The sequence below is a fragment of the Parasteatoda tepidariorum genome, chromosome 2, assembly GCF_982258835.1.
Source record: "Parasteatoda tepidariorum strain Cologne lab strain chromosome 2, Ptep-v5.0, whole genome shotgun sequence".
NCBI lineage: Eukaryota > Metazoa > Arthropoda > Arachnida > Araneae > Theridiidae > Parasteatoda > Parasteatoda tepidariorum.
The window spans coordinates 12,959,659-12,981,452 of NC_141756.1; the positions used below are offsets into that span (position 1 = coordinate 12,959,659).

Here is a 21,794-nt window from a genome sequence, read left to right on the forward strand (position 1 = left end):
TCTTAATGGCTCAAGGGGGTGAACTCAAATATGCTCATTAATTAGTGCAGACGATATTTTAAGTTACGAAATCAGATACAAAAACGTACTTTTTCCAAATAAACGTACCATTTTTCTAAGGATTCGGTTTTTTTAATGTCCAAAATATAGGGAGTAGCCGCAATTTGGAAAATATGGAAACCAATAGTTTGGTCAGAAAAGCGGTCCAAAGTTTGGACTCCTTAATGTTCATTTTAGTTTTTGTGTATTTTCTCATATCTCGAGAACTTTTTAAACGAATTGAAAAGTTTTCGCTTACAATTATAAAACTCGTTTATCAGAAGATAACCCCAGGCAAAAAATCCTTTTTAGTAAATATTTAATAATTGTCGAAAAAAGTTTGAATTTTAAGGTTTGAAAATTTTTACATTATTTTAAAGATTGAAATTTTGAATACGAAACTTGTGCGAAATCGGTCAAATAGTTCCTGAAAAATTGAATTTCAAAAATGCGACTTTTTCAAAATTCAATTTTTATATTATATTATATTATATTATATTATATTATATTATATTATATTATATTATATTATATTATATTATATTATATTATATTATATTATATTATATTATATTATATTATATTATATTATATTATATTATATTATATTATATTATATTATATATTTACACTGAATTTAGTGTGTTATTGCATCATATCTTCAAAAACTGTTTTTTTAGGTGACCAATTGAGGAAGATACCAATAATTTTATTTCTTCATAAATTTTGGTTTGCTATTTTTACGCATCTTCTCCTAATCGTTTTACTAAAAAAATATATATATAATTTTTAATCTGACTTTTTTTTATTGCTTCATATAAATCTTTTATAAATCTTTTGAAAGGTTACATTTAGTAAAAAACCTGTAATTTAATTTCTCCATAAATTTCTGTTTGCTGTTCCTACAAATCTCATATCCTAATCGTTTCACTACAGAAAAGCTAACTATTTAGTTTTTCCATTTATTTTGAGTGTGTTATTCCTACATATCTCCTATCTTAATCATTTCATTTGAAGAAAACTAATTATTTAGTTCTTCCATTAATTTTGTGTGTTATTCCTACATATCTCTTATTTTAGTCATTTCATTTAAAAAAAACTAACTATTTAGTTTTTCCTTTGATTTTGGGTGTGTTATTCCCACATATCTCCTATCTTAATTATTTCACTAGAAAAAATCTAATTATTCAGCTCTTCCATTAATTTTTGTATGTTATTCTTACATATCTCCTATCTTAATAATTTTATTAAAGGAAAACTAATTATTTAGTTTTTCCATTGGTTTCGTCTCTGTTATTCCTACATATCTCCTACCTTAATCATTTCATTAGAGAAAACTAGTTAATCAATTTTTCCATTGATTTTGGTGTCTTACATGTCTGCTATAACAATTTCTCATAAGGTAAATTTTTAAAAAAAAACATTAATTTAATTTGGTCATTAATTTTGGATTGTTATTCTTTCCCACTTCTCAAACTGTTTCAATTGGTAAATTTAGGTTGAAATGAATAATTTAATTTTCTATCAATTGAACTAAATTGCGTTATTCCTTCACATTTTCAATAGATTTTAGATCATAAATTTATGTAAAAACCAATATTTTAACTTAACTATTATTTTCGGTTTGTTCTTCCTTCAAAATATTTCAATAGGAAAATTTGGAGAAATTTCTTTTTCTGCGAGTTCTAGATATTAGCTTAGATGATGAAATTTATGATAAGTTTGTAAACAAATCTATTTACAATAACTTTATAGCAAAATGAAATTATGTGCAGCATAAACTCAACTCTTGGTTTTATCAAACTTTGTTAGTTAAAAGTTAATTATGACACTCAATCTGCAGTTTTTAAAACGTCCCAAAATACAATAAAATGATGAAAGTTATGATTTGTTTATAATGATCTATTTTTAATAAATCAATGTGAAAAGTCAATTGCGTACGATTTAAACTTATAGCTATGTTTTATCAAATAATATTAATAAAAAATTAATTAAATAAATCAGCCTGTCGTTTTTATGAAATCACGAAATAAAAGTAGGTCATGAAATTTATGATTGGTTTATATTTATCAATAAATTTATATTTAAAGTTGATTGCGTGCGACATAAACTCATGGCAGTGCTTTAACAAATAATGTTAATTAAAAAATTTATAAAATCAATCAATCTGTAGTCACGAAATAGAAGTAGATGATAAAATTTATGATCAGGTTATAATCATCGGTTTTAAATAAATGTATATCAAAAGTTAATTGTGAGTAACATTCACTCATATTTTTGTTTTATCAAATAATGCTAATTGAATATTAATTAAATCACTCTATCTGCAGTTTTTATGACGTCACGGAATAAAAGTGTAACCAACACCAAATGAAAGAATTAAGAATGCATGAAGAAGGTAGCAGACATTCTAAGCAACAATCAGTTCCTTTCCGAATAAACCTTCTTTCCTTTATAAAATATTTAACTTTGTATTTGATTGAATCCTTCAAGTATTTATTCGAGTCAAAAGTCAGCTAATACAAATTTTATTCCTACTTTTGAAACAAGAAACTAATTGAGTTTAAAGCTAAGATAAGAAGAATAATTAATTTAAGAATCATTTATAGAGTATTTTAGATTAATTATTATATATTGGAATCGGAAGAGTTAAGTGAATGGGACAATGAATGCCGCGAAAGACGTTGAAGAAAATTTTATTAATCACTTATTTAGTTTATTTTTTAATTTTTTTTTAAGTTAAGAACTTTTTTCACATTTTTATCGTGATTTATTTTGTTTCTTAAATGTACTATAAAAATTTATAGCCTTAATTACTTCTGACAAATGATAAAATTATTCATTTCGAGGTGTATTTAAACTGACTCATGAAATTATTTTCTTTTATAACCGTCGTTGAACAGCCGACCCAATTTCATGGGTTTACGACTACTTATGTTCAACTCCGTAGCCCTGTAATTTTGAACCAATCGACAAGGACCAACCAGATGTATGATTTGTTATGGGAACATGGAGGACTTTTTGACTCGACAGATTTAACGCGCATCATTCACCATTTACTTCACAGGGAGTCTTTGGCCGGCGGTGATCGAACCCACGACCTCTTGGACATGTTCCCAGTTCCCTACCAACCAGGCTATCCCGGCCTTTATCAAATTATTGTAATTAATGTCTTATTTAAATAGTTAAAAAATAATGAATAACCGCTCTTTGAACGGGGTAGAGAAAATTGTAAAGATATTGAAAGCCATTCATTAACGCTGCTTAGTTATTTACGAAACTGAAAGGTACGTATCAATGCAATTGACAATTGAATTTTTTTCATTCCTATATGTTGCCCTTAATGGTGAATTTGCGTTATAATATTTAACAAAATACGTAATTAGAAATTCAACTCCCCAAAATAAAGATGGATGTAATAATATAACTCCGCCATTAAAAATGATACTATTGATCACTGACCATTTTTGTTTTCTTACATACAGACTTTCGAATACAGACTATGGAACGATGCAAGAAAGTTCCATAGTCTGTATTAGCTTGTGAAAGTTAATATATTAGTTATACGTGATTTTAAATAAGTAATTTCTGTTAACGTTAAACTGCAGTCATAGGGTCATTTCATTGCATCCATAAACAGATCCGTGAAGATTTGTATACTCATCGAATTTTATTTTATTTTATAACCGTCGTTGAACAGCCGACCCAATTTTGTGGGTTTACGGCTACTAATGTTCAACTCCGTATCATTGTCCTTTTGAACCCAATCCAGAAGACAAGGGGATTCCTGGATCGAGTATTGGGAGAAATTTTGCTTTCGTGGAGGACTTTCTGATGGAGCTAGCCCGCATTTGCATTGCATAGAGAGGAAGACCACGAGAACATCCCACGGTTAGCCTGACGGCAGGGGGACTCTAACCCATGATCTGTCTATCACTGAGGATATTTTACGTTATACCCATTGAATTTGAAAAATTAGTTGCATTAGAGCTATAAAAGTAGTTAACAGGAATCGCTACGAACTACTGATTTTTTGTATCGCACCGCTCGCTACACTACTTTTTTAAGAAAATAGCACTCGATACTTCAAACTACCTAAAAAAGTAGCGACTACAGTAGTTTTACTATTTATAGTGCGCTACTTCCGACCACTGCTAAGAAGCATCGATTACGGAATATTTAGAATCGTAGCCTATATTCTATTCAGAATTGTATATGAATGGGTACGAAACTCTAAAAAATATCAACCCTTTTTTGGCGAAACCTCCATTTTATAAATAAAGTTTATGAAGGTAATAGTGAAAATCATAACTTATATGAAAGACTATTTTAAAAATATTTAATGAGGGAACTGAAGATTTTTCATTGGTTTATCATAAATAATCTTAAATTAGGTTTTTTGTGCAACAGTTAAATTCCTTTTGCTTTATCTAGTCTAGTTGTCAATTCGTTTCTGGTGTACATATGTTAAAGTGAATGTTCGAAATCGACTTTCACCTGTGAATCACATAGTCGCTTTGGTGAATGTCCGAAATATTTGTTATATTCGATCTGATATTAAATTATTCGTTGATATTATTATATTTGCTCGATATTTTAATATCTGTTTAGGATAGATTAGGAGAAACATCAGTGTTCAGAGTACCGGTTAAAAGCATACTGGGCAGTAGCACTGAACCCGAAAACCATTGACATAGTATATATTTCGGACATTTACCTAAGCGACTATGTGATTGTCAACATTCACCGGAAGTCCACAACCACTCATTTCTGCCATTCACAGTAACATATTATACATAAGCTGAAAATGATTAAACTAAGCCGAAATATGGTTTATTTCGAGATGAAAACTTAAGAGAACTTGCTATAAAGTTGAGAATGATTATTAAAGGAAATATATTTCTTTATTAAAAAAATTTTAATTATTTTATTTTTATTTGAAAAGCATGATGGGGAATACTAATGCACTATTTTGTATATATATGCTTACTCTTTTCATAATTTAATCAATATACTGTTATTATAAATATTTTTAAAAAAAAAAAAAAAAAAAGCCATTTGCAGTTCATGGATATTTCCTGGAAATAATTTCATGTATGTAACCTAAAGATTAAATAAACTATGAGTTATAAGTTTTACTTAAATATTATCAGAGATTGAACAATTCCTCATTGGCTATGATAAATACTAAATCGCGGAATCCCTTTAACTCTTTCGTGGAACCCTAGGGTTCCAGAAAACACCATTTGGAAACCTCAGATCTAAACACTGACAGGTGAATCCATAGAAATTATTATAAAAACCATATAATTATTCCATTATTTTTAATTATTTTAAATTCAGAACTTTACTTACCGTTTTCATGTTTGCTATAATTAGTTCATAAATTTCCACGTGCTAATTACTCCTGACAAATGATTAACTTGATTATTTCTAGATGCTTTTAAATGACTAATAAAATGATATTTCGAAAATTCACTAAATAATTTTATTAACGACGCAGGCAGAAATGAAAAAGTAAAAAATAATTACTGTTTAGAAATAATTAATTGTAATCACCTGAGTAGAAAGGGATTAAAAAATCGATTTTTTAATTATTCTACTGTCAGATTTATTAATGGAGATGAAAGTATGTCTTTTGAGCACTTAATTTAAATTTCTTTCCATTTAGATTTTACTTTTCGGGAAGTAAGTTTGAGGTTTAAAATGATATAAATTAATTTCAAGTCTGCATAGAAAATGAAAAAAAAAGAAGAAGAAAGAATAGTGATTGCTGGAAAAAAAGGGAAAGTACAAAAAAAATCTTTTTCTGAAAAAATTTAGTTATTTTTTTTAACTATATTTCAGTAACAGCGAAGTTTTTTGAAAAAGTTCCATAAAGATGAGTTTCTGGAATTTAAAGATTGATGAATTTTTACTAGATTGGATGATGGTTATAAAAGACTGCATTTGAAAAAGAATCAAATTTGAAAATAAATGAAAATATTTTTTAAACCTCAATTTCGCTTAGCAGAAAAATAAATTATTCTTTAGTTGCGATTATTGCGAAGATAAAAAGGCTCCAATAGTAGTTTTCTTCATGTTTTCATGAGTAACCTTAATCTTTACTGCGGTCTTTAAAGACTTTGGATTAACTTTAATCTTCAAGGACTGTGATTCATCAAATAAAACTGGTGCATCAGTTATTTCTGAAAAATAAAGTGCATCCCACTAAAATAAAGCCACTTCGCGCTAGTGTCTTGTCTTAGTAATTTGAGAAACACGAGAGAGAGAGAGAACTAATTCTCATTTGCGTTACATGGAGAGAAAAACCGCGAAAAACTCCCACGGTTAGCCTAACAGCAAGGGGATTCTAATCCAAGATCTGTCTATCACTGAGAATATTTTACATCAGCACTGTGGTCGGTGCAAGCCGGATGCAGAATTCGTATCAACTAGCCATCGCTGGGATTTGAACGCGGTTCACCTCAATGGACGCTTTATGGACGCGAACACTCTATCCCCTGAACCATCACGGTTAGTTTATATCTGTTAATAAAATTTATTCATTAAGTCTTGTGGGTTTCACCGCAATCAGTTCGATCATTTAGAGTGCCATGGCCAAATAAATTTGGGAACCGCTGCTATAGTGGATCAAATATAGCGCAATTGATGCAATCATTGCAGTCAAATTTCTCGTGTTTCATTTCCATGCATTTTAATACCTTTTTTATGTCATTTTACACTTCATTTAATTTGCATTTTCTTATTTATAATTTTATTTGCGTTTTATTTTATTTATTTTGCATTTTATTCACTTTATATTTTATTTATCTTTCATTTTATTCATTTACCATTTTATTTACTTTGTGTTTTCCTTATTGTACTTCTTATTGACTTCGTATTTCGTTTATTTTGTTCTTAATTTAGTTATTTAGAATTTTATTTTATTTTAAACTTTACTTTTCACTAGAAATTTAAGTTCATTTCCATAGAATTCTATTCTAGTTCTGTTTAAAATACTGAATTTTTAATAAAGCTTAAATACATCCTTTTTTAACTTCCTCACAAATCTAACTTGAAATTGAATATGAATATCCAAAGGCCTTGCAGAAGAATAAATTTAATGATAATATTTTTTTTATCTATCTTTACTATATTTATCAATATTTCTTTAAAAAAAAATAATTTTTAATTATAGATCTTTGTTGCTTTTATGTGGATTGCTTATTCACTTTAAAGAAAAGGGTTTTAAAAGGGAAAGCAACTCTGAATATACAAAAGAAAAAATGTTTTCCAAATGCAATTTTTGCCATACAGAAAAAGTATACATTCCTGGTTTCATGGTTTCTGACGTTTTGAGTTGCATAAATAAGTAATAAAAGAAAATTTGCAAACTAAATGTATTATGTATGGTCAATGCCGTATCACTACACTTTCGTGAATATACCTATAATTCATTTATATGTTTACATCTAATTTTATTTATAAATACACTGAGAAAAACCAGAGTATAGAAAAATACGGTTCACTCTATAAACGAGTGTGACGTATGGGTGTGACAGAAGTCGATTTTTGGCCATAGATGGCGCTACTAGAAAACAAGAGGAATCTCACTCCTTGCCTTAGTGGCCTATGGCAACAACAAAAACGAAAACAAAATGACGATATATTGAATGCATATTACAACAATAATGTATATCTAAAATTAAACCGTAAAAACAACTGGTTTTGAAGAGTCTATAAAACTGTTCGCGACTGCTAAAGCATGCAAAAAATAGATTTTAATTTTTATGCTTATGTATTTGTATGTCTTAAAAGATTATGCTCATCAAAAATATTACCTAGTTCAAAAATATTAATTAATTCTAGAGAGCTTGAAGAAAACAATATAAGATTGCATAGTAATCTTCAAAGGGCTCAGCGAACAGGCTTACTAGTTAGAAATGAAGTAGTGGTTAATCACTCACAGAATTGTGTAAAGATTATAGTGATTTTAAGAAAAGGTATGCATTGCTGAAATCAATTCTTATTGATTCAAACCTTCATTTGACGCTAAAATTAAAGTCCGAGTTATGTTTTAAGAACAACCTCTCCTAATCGATTGATTCAGAGAACATTAATTTCAATAACAAGCCACCTAATCAACAAAACTGACACCAGTAATCAGAACTGTAAGACCAAAAACAATGACTGTTCAAGAGCAATTAGCGAAGTCAACCTCCTAAAAAAATGTTTTTAAGTTTCTTTTCTAAATTTTCGTAAACTGCTTAATGAAGATCAAGTTGTGCGAAATATATTTTGACGCCTTAATCAGGGAAAATAAATCAGCAAGTTGAAGAAGCGTTAAATGAAGTATAAGCTATGTTAACGACTTACTTAAGATGAATGGCGATACAATACATTAAATGTTCTAACTTATAAATCATTATACCAATATGGAAATTTTATTTATTCTTAAAATTGCGTTGTTGCAAAAGTTTACTTATTTGTTTACCATAACTTTAATTTAAGTACATTTTTTTTCATGCTTAATTAGAAAAAAATTAAATTTAAGAAATTTGAAAAATTGTTTATTAAATTTTGCTAACATCATCATTTAGGAAAGAATATTTGTAACCTATTCTGACATCACTCATGCAGCTCTAATCGAAATTCGAATTTTCCAGCTAGTGGGAAAGTGGTCAAAATTTCGATTCATGTTAAATTAATTATCTTTGGGTATAATATAGCGATATGAATTCATATTATAGCGGTCAAGAAACGACAGAAATTTTAACTGTCATACAGTTCCAAGCGCCAGTTCAAGTTTAAACATTCTAGCTAGTGGGAAAGTGGTCTAAGTTATGTTTAATGATAAATTCTATTTGGCGATAAAAAAATAGCGGTAAATTATGTTTGTGGGAATCAGAAAACGAAAATCGCATTTTGATCAGGCATGAAATTTCAAAAGAGGTCTGAATGTTCCAGCTAATCACAAAATAGTCGAAATTTTGAATTGTTATTTCGACTATTTTCTGACTGCTATGAGTTGGGGGATATTTCCTTATCGTGATCTGTCGCACCAACTTCAACCGCTGCAAATTGAAAAAAAAACAAAAAACATGTAGATGTTTGCCCGGGGATGGCTGCGAGTTATATTTTCCAGTTGGTCTCTTTCAGTTACTTTTAGTTACATGAAACAGTTTCCATATTAATTTTGATCTTCGAATATTCTTTAGCAACTGAAGTCCGAATTTTGATGACTTAATAAATCTCAGAATATGCCTATAAAAACAGAAAAAAAAGCGACTTTAAAATAAAAACAATTTCCTTGTGATTATGAAAGAATTTCAAGACGAAACATCATTTTTTCCACAAAATTTCGAATAACGTATAATTGTATTAAAACCATGATAAAAAAAAATTGAAATGTAATTGGAATAAATTTTGATTAAGTCCATTAAAGTTATTTATTTCAAATGGCAGAGCTGAATTGACATGTTAAAAAGCAAAAACACAGGAACAAAACAAGAAAGTAAAAAGTCATTTCCTCAGGAGCACTCTTGCTTCCCAATATCGCTCGTTAGACGACGACCCGCGGAGGGCCCTGCAGCACAGGATGCGGCTGCCATCCGAAACAGCTTGGCTCATGCACAGAGAACAATAGGGATCAGGTGCCAGCCCTAAACGAAACAGGTGCGCGGCTAGGCAGTCATGTCCGGTAAATAGTCGAAACTGAGCCACCGCTTCGCGGCGCGGCCAAGTCTGGAATGGTGTTCTGTCGAAGATCTCTCCACACTTCGGTTTTTCCCCTTTCTGACAATTGATGATGGAAATCCCCATTGATTTTATCAATTAAAGTTAAAAAGTAATACAAGTACATCAGTTATCATCGTTTTGTGTACCATTTGGCTATAAAAAATTTAACGATTTGTTAAATAACTGTCAAATTGTAGAATTATTTACTTTCTGTAGCTCATCAGCGTTATGCAAAATTATGTGAAAATGTCTGCAAGTTGTTAAAATGAGCTAGTAGATGTGAAGATTTCAAAAAATGTCCTAAAATTAAAAAAAGTTTCCCAAACTTCAAAAACATCCTTAAATGAAAAACAATATTTTTAGTTCACAAAAAATACTCTTAAAATTTAAAAACTGCTCTAGAAGAAGAGTTAAAGATTCCCAAAACACAAAAATCCAGACCTTAGTTATCATAAACCAATCACTAAAGCTGAAGGAAGAAAAAAATGATTCAATGCATCAGTAAAAAAAAAAAAAAAACAAATATATACTCCGAAATTGAAAACATAAATCTTGAAAGATACCATTAAATACTGAAAGAAAATTATTTTTAGTCAAAGTACAAAAGGAAGGAAAAAAAAGAACATTTAATAATGGTTATCACATATCCTGATAACTGCCTTACCAATAAAATGGCTTGAAAACGGCGCAAATCTATCCATTAATCCACCCATAAATGCAATGATCACTTTTACACATTAAATATTCTCTTTCAGAGCATCAGAACTAATATTCCATCTGCCTGTCGTGATAATATCTCATGAGAACGATAATGGGGAAAACTAAGGGTTTTCTCTCAACCCCTTCCTTACGATAGAACTTATCAAAGATCATGTGATTTATGTCTTTTTCTGTTTAAATAAAGTTAAATTACAACTAGCAGCTGGTTTTATTTTATACGAGGTATTGCACATTAGTGCTTTAAGGTATCTTTGTCTAGTGAAAAAACATGACTTTGGATAAAATTTACGAAATTGGTTTATTATAAATTTAGAATTCCTGCAATCTCAGCTTTCTAAAAATACTTTTCATTTGCACTCCATTTATTTACAAAGATATAACAGTTTTGATGCAAGGGTATAGACTAGTGGTTTTAAGTATTCAAATGCGTTTATCTCAAAATCAGGCTTTTTCACATTTTCCACCATCTTAAACACAATATCCCATGTTGTTTTTATAATAATAGTCTACAATTTTTCAAAAGTGTTTTATGATTATAGTACACAATAACTCGGGAACGGGCTCACCGATTTTGGATTGTGTTTTTTTCTACAGTTTGCAAATTTTTATGGGATGGTTTGCAAGGAATTGCAACTGTAACCTTTTTCTTACAGCTGGTACAACTGATGATCAAGAATAGCAGGTGCTATCAGGCGCCGCAAAAGGTTAAGGCGTCGTGTAATTCGGACGCATTACGAAATTCCATTGTTCATTCAACGCTGAGTTGTTCACAAGCAGTATTATAAGAAAGTGTTCATTCATTGCTTCAACGTCGCGCTGTTACGGAAACAGCATACTAACACAATGTTGGAAATAAATGGGATACCCACAAGTGACGTAGTGTGGGTACCTTGATCCGGATTGGTTGTTGAAAAGTGGCATTGGTTTACATAAGCAACTGTTCTCTCCATTCTATTTCGAGTAAGCCAAACCCGTCAATTATCAACTCGGTTAAGTGACTCATTCTATATTCTTTCACAAAGATTTCAATTCCTTCACTACATATTTCTTACTTAACCCAAAGGCAGGTACGAAGAAGTGTAAAGCATAAATAAACTAAAAATATATCACGGTTACAATAAAAGATATAAACAAATAATAAATCTAAGTTAAGTAAGAGACGTAGATGAGAAAATATTATATTTCATCAAATTTGATGTTCGTTACGGCTTTGTATTTAATTCACTTCACGTTAATTAGCATTCTGGCTTATGAAAAGAAACTTAGCCTAACTTTAACACGATGTTTTGCTTACAGGCGATTAACTGGTTCTGGCGTCATAGGTCACATGTGTGGGTATTTGTGATCTTCTTCTTCTTCTAGAAGTGCAAGCACTCAGCTGAAAGCGACTAATCTTTAGAAAAAAATTGAAATACTTAATTAAAGTTCGCTAAGATCATAGTTTAAATTCTGAAGTAAAAACATGTGCTAGAAACAAATTTACAGGCTAACAAAAGTTATCAAAAATTAGCTATATTTAACCATCAGAAGTAGTTTTAAACAGACATATTCTTATTCGTCGATAAAGCATTTCAATTTCAAAACGTTTAAAATTACGCACTGATATTTTCATGAAAGTTAAAATTATGCACAATACCGATACAGTTAGAAAAAAATAAGCCAAAATATTTTTTTAAAGCTTATTTCTTGCTCTAAAATATATTGCTTTCTATTTTAGATTTGTTTATTTTTTTTAACTTAAAGAAATTTATAACAGTACCATTTCGTCGAAAAAAGAAGAAAACCTAACAAGTGAAATTCATTGTCTCGCATAATTGATAATAGGAGATAAGTGCACAGTTAAAATTGTTAAACCCTAAGTTTTATGTATTTTTTAACTGGGTACTTGCATTTACGTAGAAGAAGATGACGGATACCCAAACACATAACCTATGACGTCAGGGCTAGCTGGTCGTTTATAAGCAAAATTGTGTGCTAAAGTTGAGTTAAGTTTCTCCACATGAGTTAGAATGCTAATTAACGTAAAGTTGATTAATTAACCTAAATTAAAATGTTAATTAACGTAATATTTATTAACGTAAAGTTATTTGCGTAAAATAACATAATGTTAATTAACGTAAAGTGAATTAAATACAGCGCCGTATCACGCATCGAATTTGTTGAAATACAATTCTTTCTCGCCTACGTCTTTTACTTAGATTCATTATCTGTTAATGTTTTTCATTACAAACGTGATATATTTTTGTTTTGCGTACCTGGAAATTTCGATGCATAGTTAGTTTGTTTATGTTCTACATGGCTTTGTGCCTATCTTTGTGTTAAGTTAGAAATATTCAGTGAAATGAATGAAATCTTTGTGAAAGAAATTAGAATGTATCACTTAAGAGAACTGATACTTGACAGGCTTGGCTTACTCGAAATAGAATGGAAAGAACAGTTGCTAACGTAAATAAGTGTCACGTTTCAACGACCAATCAAGATCGAGATACCCAATCTACGTCACTTGCAGTTATCCCATTGCGTAAGGATCCTCTGTAGTGGGAGCTGAACTACCCGCCATTATGGAGCAAAAAAGTTCGCTAGTTACGTTGTGTTAGCATTAACGTGAGAGTCTGAAGGCCATTTAGATACTTAAAATTATTGATATGGGTAATTGTGCAGCGATGAATTGGACGAACAGTTTAAAAAAAAAGGCTTTGTAATGTTAAGATTTCAATAGATATTGAAAGAAAGAAGAAATGGATAATAAATTGCAGAAGGACTGGCAGTCAGGAAATGGAGCTCGCTTATGTGAGGAAAATACTCATTTATTTATAATTTTTCAAATTTATTTACTTATATATGCAGTATATGAACGACCTTTAGCTGTTAGAATATGTTTCTGAATGCTTGTTTTTGCCTGTTTCTTTAAAAATAAATAAGCAAATAAATTTTCAGGATTACTTAAATTTTTCAGTTCTAACTATATATCAAATATAATACTTTTCATTGAAAAATGCCTTTATTAAATAAATATTTATTTAAAATATGAACTTTGAACAACATTTAATAATTATTTAACAATTTTGAGTGCTTGTGTGGTATAAAATGAATAAAACCAAGTAAATAAAGGCAAGAAATTGGATGAATAAGTATTCCCTAAACTTATCTCAAAATCGCCAAGATTTATATTCACTTTTAAGTATTTCCTTTTGTTTTGTTAAAAATAAATATTTACCTGTTTCTAATTGTATTTCATTTTGATTCACTAATATATCACGTAACTAGATTTTTAATCCTGGCTCATTTAATTTTTTTTGAGTTACTTATGATAATATATATCTTAAAGTTTACACGGTTTGTTTACAATTACAATAAGAAATCTATTGAATTTTTATTGAACATCAATTATAATATATATCAATTATAATATAATTATAAGCCATCATAATATTTCATATAATTTATATGAATTTGTCGAAACGAATCAGTATTTTTTATTCGATTACAGTAATTTTCGGCAGATGCGCCACATAACCAATTAGAATTGGGTCCAAAACAGCCTGAAAAAAAACTACCGTAAAATACAAATTTTACCCCGTTAAATAAATCTATGCTAGAAACTTAAACATAAAAAATTTTTAAGATTTGCATTTGGCGAAGACTTTCATAAATTAGCGAATACTTTGCATATTTGCTTAATTTACTGGTTAATAATTTGAATTCTTTAGCGCCGGCGCTGCTTAAGAATAACTTTTTGTTATGCTTTTGAATTTTTACTGAAGGAGAAAACTGTGAAAATATATTTAATCACTATATATTAACCCTTTAAGCTCATATCCTAGTCGAGAAATTATTTTCTCTCTAACTGATCGAGAAATAATCGAAATTTTAACCAAAAATTTAAAACTGAGAAAAGTAAGTTAAAGGTACGGAAAATAATTACTGAAGCTTTTTTCATTTGCTTTATATTGTAACGAAATTTAATTCCTAAATATGCACAAACAGCATAAAATGCTAATGTGTTATATAATTCGTGACATTTATTCACGAAAACGCATTAAGATGAAAATTAAGATTTGATGTACAGCTATCATATAATAAACTAAGTCAAATTATAAAAAGAAATGATGCAGTGATTAAAACAGACATTCTTAACTTAAAAAGAACCATCCTTAACGCAACGGAAAAAACTGGGTTGAGATATTAAAGTAAATGAACCGAAACTACCTTTGTGTGGCTCATTTCCCTGTAAATTAGAATTTAATCTTTTGTATATATATTCTTCTGTTTTACCATTCCATTAAAAGCTAATGAATATGCTTCTATTTTTCTTGTTATCTTATTGCCTGAATACTTCTTAACGAAGCAGTGTCTATTACTGAACACAGAATAACGGTTTTTTTGTTAGGTTTTGCTCTTTTGCAAGAATAACGAGCTACTTAGTTAAAATCGTTCAAAAAAAATAATATCGTTTGAAAGTGATTAGCAGTTTAGTGTTATTAGTCACGAAACAGATTGAAATTCCAAGTCACGAGAAAGCGGTTCAGAGTCAAATGACGTCATTATTAAAGCGGTATGATGTCACAAATAACAAAAAAAGAAAATGTAATAATAGTTCAGAGAGCGAAATGAAAACCAAGTAGAAGATTAATTTTGTATGAAAAAATTACAACATTTATTCAAGCATTAGACGAAGACTAAATTCATTAAACTTACAGACTTTAACTTCAACTTTCCAATGGTAAACAAATCAAAAAGAATAAAAATGAAATAAATTTTATTGATTTATGTTAAGAATTTTTAAGAAAAATCAAAATATCATTATTTCTAATCCCCCCCCATTACTTTCTTTGATTTAATAAATATATGTTTGAATGAGGTAAAGCGAATTTTATTGAATTACTTTTTATTGCATTGCATACTAAAAAAAAGGTGGTTAAAAACTGCATTGATAAATTCTTAAAATTAAAAATACCATTCTTATAAATCTGAAAAAAAGCGAAAAAAAAAACATGTTGTGTGCAAACTTAAATTATCCCAAATACCTTCCCCACAGTTTATCACGCTGAATTTATGAAATTTCTATTCTCTAATTTCTTTATTTCTTAGTTTATGAATATTTTGAATATTTTTTTATTATGTCGAAATGGTTTTCTCTTAAACTGAACTTTAAATAAATAATTTCATAAGATTATTTTAGTTTACATTTTAGAACTTACTTTTCATCTAGGAACAATATTAATACATAATCATTGCAAATACCATGGAACCGTTGTGTTCTCTTTTCGAAGTTTGGATTGGAATGTTTTTAATTAAATAAATTTTAAAGGAAATTAAACAACGTTGAATAAAAGTAAGAAGTATATTTCCCCGACGCAAGTGAATTTAACTACCTAATTCTTCATTAACCGAAAATATACGAATTTTTATTGAGAAATTTCCAGTTTCAATTTCTTTAAAAAAATTTAGAAAAGTATAAGCTGAGAAAAAAAAGTTTTATTATGAAGGAATTAACACAGAAGAGAATCGTAAACATGATTTTTCTAAAGGGATAGTATAAGCTCCAAAGAAAAATTTCAATCCATGATAATTAAAAATAATTTCATTGAAGAGTAATTTCCATGATAATTAAAAAAGCATAAGTACAGAGGGAAAATATCAATATGACAATTAAAGAAAAAGTATAAATAATGAACCTATGCATCAAGTTAATTTATTTCTTGAAAAGCAAGAACTTTTAATGTGAATAATCAGTGTAAGTTATCAAGCGCAGAAGAAAAACTGTAACATGATTTCTCTAAAGGGAAAATATAAGCATCCAAAAAAAACTTTTACCGTGATAATTAAAAATGTACAGTACAGAGTATAAGTACAAAGTACTTACACTCTTATAAAGTATAAGTACAATGTACAGTACTGAGTGCAGACGTATAAGTACAGAGGTAAAATATCAATATGACTATTAAAGAAAAAAATATGAACAGCAAACAAAACCGTCAGTTTAATTTTTTTAAAAGCATTAGCCCCGAGGAAAACTTTTAATTTAAATATTTGGTGTGAGTTATGAAACATAGAAGAAAAACTTTAGTGTGATTTTTCTAAAAAGAAAAAATATAGGCTTTTAAGAAAAATTTCACCGTTATAATTAGAAAAGCATAAGCACCGAGGGAAAATAACATTATGACAATTAAAGAAAAATTATGAATATGAAACAAAAGCATCAATTTTTTTTTCGAAAAGCATATAAGCACACAATAAAAGTTTAAATGTGAGCAATCATTGTAAGTTATTAAGCACAGAAGAAAAACTTCAACACGATTTCTCTAAAGGGAAAGATAAACATCCAAAAAACTTTTACCGTAATAATTAAAAATGTATAAGTACAGAGGGAAAATATCAATATGATATCAATATAAGGAAAAAGTGTAAACTACGAACAAAACCGTTAATTTAATTTTTTAAAAGCATAAGCACTGAGGAAAACTTTTAATTTGAGTATTCAGTGTGAGTTATGAAGCACAGAAGAAAAATTTCAATGTGATTTTTCTAAAAAGGAAAAGTATAGGCTTTCAAGAAAAATTTCACCGTTATAATTAAAAAATTAGAAGTACCGGGGGAAAATACCATGATGACTATTAAAGAAAAAATATAAATATTAAACAAAAACATCAATTTGTTTTCTTGAAAAGCATAAAAGTTTTAATGTGTGAGTAATCAGTGTATTAAGCGGAGAAGAAAAACTTCAACATGATTTCTCTGAAGGGAAAGTATAAGCATCCAAGAAAACTTTTTAATAATTGCAGAAAGTATAAATACAGAGCGAAAACATCAATATGACTATTAAAGAAAAAGTATAAACAACGAATAAAAACTTCGATGTTTTTCTTTTAAGCACCGAAGAAAACTTTTAATGTGAGAATTCGGTGTGGTTTATGAAGCATAGAAGAAGAGCTTTTACGTTTTTGTTCTTTCTAAAGAAAAGTGTAAACATCGAAGTCTTCAATGTGAGTAAAAAAAAACACCAGAGAAAAATTTCGCACAGAAGAGAAATTTTATGTGAGAAGATGTAGAGTAGACATTAAAAAGAGATTTTGATCAACATTTAATATCGAACTGATTCCAATATCAACATAATCCCGTTTTTCAATCAAAACTGATAAAAACGAGTACTCACTTGAGGTACTCCTGTAGACACGAATCACAGAAGGAGTGGTAACAGGTGGAAATCTTGACAGGATCACGCATCGGCATTCGGCAAATGGGACAGAACAGATCCCCCCGATCGACACGGAATCGACAGCCGTATCCGGGCATGTCCGGCACCCTCTTCTTATCCTGCACCGCACTCACGTGCAAATGTGAACGATGTTTCAAGGAGAAGTTTACATCGAAGGAAAAAGGTGTGGGGGACTGCCCTTCATCGATTTCGAATACTCACTCTGCGCATTCCTCTAATCCAGGAGAAAAACGGGATAAAAAAAAAAGAGTTGACGACAAATGTGAGATTAATCTACGCGTAAGAATCCGGGAGAAGTTTTCTGGGAGTTGTTCTTTTTTTCTGCTTCTTTTTCATATCGAATGACATTTAAGTGGAAAACGTTTTTGGAAGAAATAGAACGGAGTTGAAGAGTTTATGCTGTGTCAAGTGCACTTTGCGAATAGAACATCTCTTTTTTAAAGAAGTTTTTTTCCTTCTTTTTCTTGTCGAGAATTGACTTCTTTACGTTAAGAAGTTTCTATTTACTTAACAATATTCGCGATTTGTATGAGCAATTTAGAATCGTTTTCAGTTTATGACTTTCTATGTGAAACTATTGAAAATGTTACGGAAAGTTAAATTTACTTTAACAAATTTTGCTTAAAATGAACTAGCATTAAACTGTTACTTCTTTATTTCAGTTAAGTCTGTTAAGAATAAATTTAAAAAAAATCAAATTATATTTAAGAAAGAAAGAGGGAAGATAAGGAAAGATGCTATGTAAACTAGTAAAATTAATAGTTCCATTTTAGTTCACGGCTCATAATTACTTGAAATTATTTTCAATATTTTTTATCCCACTTTCCTCTAAAAATAAATATATAACGAATAAAAATGGAATAAAAAATGGTCTAAGCTGACGTCACTTCACTTACCTATCCTCTGGAAATCCATCAATGATCAATCAATTACAGGTAAAAACCAATGGAAATGCGTTTCAATTGCGATGGGAATATGAATCCTCCAATAGGAATGGAACAAACGACAATTGATGGATGCATTCCACTCAAGCGATATAGTTCAGTCTCTGACTTGGACATCTCTGTGATGTGCATTAATTTTGCGAGAAATTATTGTTAAAAACGTAAGTAAAGTGAAATGAAGTAAAGTAAAATAAAAATTATATTAATAATATTTAGTAAAATAATATATTATATTAATAATAATTCGTATGATTAATAAAACTTAGCAACATGAAAATCATATTATTAATAATTTGTATGAAAGATATTAATTTATGATAATGATTTCTTAGCACTTTCAATTTCATCACACCTTTGGGATTTTGTTTTCCTTTCCTATTGATTTGGTATTCATTTGAAAAGCTTGGTGGACATTTATTAAAAATTTTGTAGTTAATGAATATCTGGATGTACAATTTGAAATTTTACTTACACGGGAATAAACATTTAAACATACCAGCAAAGCATCTTCTTTATTTTCAGACATAAGAGTACGTGGCTCAAAAAATCAAAATTGATTCTCTGGAGCACAGACATTTTAATTTTTTTTTTCCTTGATCGATGGAAAAATATCTGAAGAAAAATTATGTTTATAATGAGATTATGAACATAATATATTACGTAACATAATTACATAATATATTACAACGTTTATGCCAGAGTTGGCCAAAAATGTAATCGATTACATTTTTTGATTACAGTAATCAATTACTTGTAATCATGATTAAAATTTTCAAAAATTTTGATTGCAGCTGTAATCATGATTACAATATTGATTACAGTAATCAATTACTTGTAATCATGATTACAAAGTTTGATTACAGCTGTAATCATGATTACATAGTCGATTACAGTAATCAATTACTTGTAATCATGATTACAACTTTCAAAAAATTTTGATTGCAGCTGTAATCATGATTACAATTTTGATTACAGTAATCAATTACTTGTAATCATGATTTCAAGTAATTGCGATTACAAGTAATCACAACAAAAACGATTACGAGTAATTATGATTACAAGTAATCAAAATATATGATTACATGTAATCATGATTACATGTAATTTGATTACATGTAATTTGATTACATATAATTATGATTACATGTAATCTAAATACACGATTACAAGACTATTGTATTCTTATAAATGATTATATTTTACAGTAGATAGTAGAATGTATTTTATAATGATACATTTTGCACGTATTAACATGTACTGCATTTTGTACGTATTTGTATACGTACAAATGAATGTAACTAAAATGTATGTACATACGATTTTATCTAGTGCATATGTTCAGACATTTTAGTTTCACACACATGTACATACACTTATATTGTAGGTATAAAATATATGTACGTATGTATATAGATAATAATTACGTATGTATGTGCAAACAATGTAGGCATGTACATTTATACACAATGAATATATGCATTTTGTGCGAATATTTGCGTATGTAAAATGTATATCTATGTTCATGTACGCATGTATATACAAGTACTTGTGTTGTTACGAACATACGTACATTGTCTGTACAATGTATGTCTCATGCATGCATGTGCAAATTATTTATGAACAGTATAATATATGTATGCATGTACAATATAGGTATATCTGTAGGATGTACAATATATGTATGTATACATGTGCATGATATGCATGTCCAGTGTATTTATGTACATATACATAATATGTTCATGCTCAATGTATGTATCCAAATATGCATAATACATTTGTGTACGATTGTACGTATATTGGGCGTATTTACATTTTACATATATTCGTACATACATTTGACATGCATAACGTACGTACATACACACATTTGAGATGCATATATTGTACAGATGTATATACATATAGTGTGCAGATGTATATTCATATAGTGTACATATAATGAAATGAACATATAATGTTCATATAATGTACATATGTGTGTACATATACAGTACATATGTGCATAAATATATTGGGCATAATTCTTTCGTACAAATTTTACATGTGTACATGCATGCTATCCCTATCTTTGCATATGGTGCAATGTATATAAGTTCCAATGAATGTATCCACACATGTACAATACATGTATGCATATCCATATGTACTATATAAGCACGTACAATACATGAATGTATGTACATACATGTACATGCGTACATACATTACACGTATACATATGTACATTACATTTATGTCTAAATATGTGTACAATGCAATAAATAAAATGCATGTAAGTTAACTTTTAATTACTCAAGCAAGTTAAATGACAAAATCAAACGATATTTAAATTTAGTTTTCAGTTTTAATTGTTCTGTATCATTTTGAAATTCTCTGAATAAAAAATTATTTTCAGGTATTTTCATGAAATGTTTGACAATACAGATTTATTTTTTTTATAACATAATGCATGATTCATAGAAATTTTTTAAATGGTAAGAAAAACGGTAAATTTTATGTGTGGAATTAATATTTAGGAATTCAAAATAAAATTATCGTTTGCTTTCTAAAAAATATGAGATCGAGTTTCATATGCCTTAGAATAAATTTTAAAACAAATTTTAATAACTTTACTCATATAAATTTTTTTAATATATGCACAATGTATGTGTATATTGTAATTACATATATTTAAATGTACGCATGTATTTGTACATTACTTGTAATTATGTACATGTATACGTTGTATGTACAGTCCGCAAAAAAAAAAGATATCACCCTGAATAACTTTCGTTCTAATGATCCGATTTTCACGAACTAAGTGTCAATCTTAATGGTTCCTGGGGGTGACCTCAAATATGCTAATTAATTAGTGCTAACTATTAATTAAGTTACTAAATCAGACACAAAAACGTACTTTCTCTGAATAAACATATAATTTTTTTTACATATTTGGAATCTAGACACTTAAATTAGGGGGGGTAGACAAAATTTTAAAACAATTGGGTCGTAAATTGGGTTGCAATAAAGGTTTATATATTTGGCGATAGTCCAGAAAACCGCCAAAAAAAGTCGCCTGCGCAAATAAATATTTTAAGATAACCCTTGACTGATTCAAAAGAGAAACGCTTAATTTTACTAGGTTGCTAGGCAACCAATTTCTGACTGTA

General features: G+C 28.9%; 1 protein-coding gene across 2 annotated transcripts in view; it reads right to left on the reverse strand.

Moving 5' to 3' along the window:
* The window catches only part of Traf4 (TNF receptor associated factor 4), a 226,097-nt gene extending 208,090 nt beyond the window's left edge, over positions 1 to 18,007 (reverse strand). The window contains exon 1 of one of the 2 annotated variants that reach the window (XM_016060058.4): positions 17,636 to 18,007. In XM_016060058.4, the coding sequence (XP_015915544.2) occupies positions 17,636 to 17,775 (140 nt within the window). In that variant the 5' untranslated portion in view covers positions 17,776 to 18,007. The remainder of the gene's footprint in view (positions 1 to 17,635) is intronic. The other variant, XM_071177166.2, reaches the window with a different exon arrangement.
* Positions 18,008 to 21,794: the final 3,787 nt, after the last annotated feature.